This window comes from Penaeus monodon, chromosome 20, assembly GCF_015228065.2.
Source record: "Penaeus monodon isolate SGIC_2016 chromosome 20, NSTDA_Pmon_1, whole genome shotgun sequence".
Taxonomy (NCBI): Eukaryota; Metazoa; Arthropoda; class Malacostraca; order Decapoda; family Penaeidae; genus Penaeus; species Penaeus monodon.
The window spans coordinates 44,793,620-44,793,860 of record NC_051405.1 but is presented as its reverse complement, the minus strand read 5'-3'; the positions used below and the strand labels follow the sequence as shown (position 1 = coordinate 44,793,860).

General features: G+C 48.1%; 1 protein-coding gene across 1 annotated transcript in view; it reads left to right on the top strand.

Annotated features, from left to right (window-relative positions):
- LOC119585868 (serine/threonine-protein kinase OSR1-like) overlaps window positions 1-241 on the top strand; it is a gene marked incomplete in the record, with an annotated part of 62,819 nt that overhangs the window by 55,894 nt on the left and 6,684 nt on the right. The window contains 1 exon segment of the mRNA XM_037934598.1: window positions 66-233. Coding sequence (XP_037790526.1) covers window positions 66-233 — 168 coding nt within the window.

Here is a 241-nt window from a genome sequence, read left to right as displayed (position 1 = left end):
ACTTGAGAATAGTTTTGAAATATAGGAGAAAAAAGAAAAGGTAGTAAAACAAGAAGCCTTTCCAGCCAGATAAGGTGTCTGTAAGCAGTGCAGAGAGTGGTGGAGAAAAACAGACTCAGCAGCAGACTTCAGCCCAGCCAGAGCAGATGCCGGCACAGTCACAGCCAGCAGCTCAGGAGCCTTCTCAGACACAGCCAAGTCCTGCAACAAATACTCCTCAACCGGAACAGCCCAAGTTCCT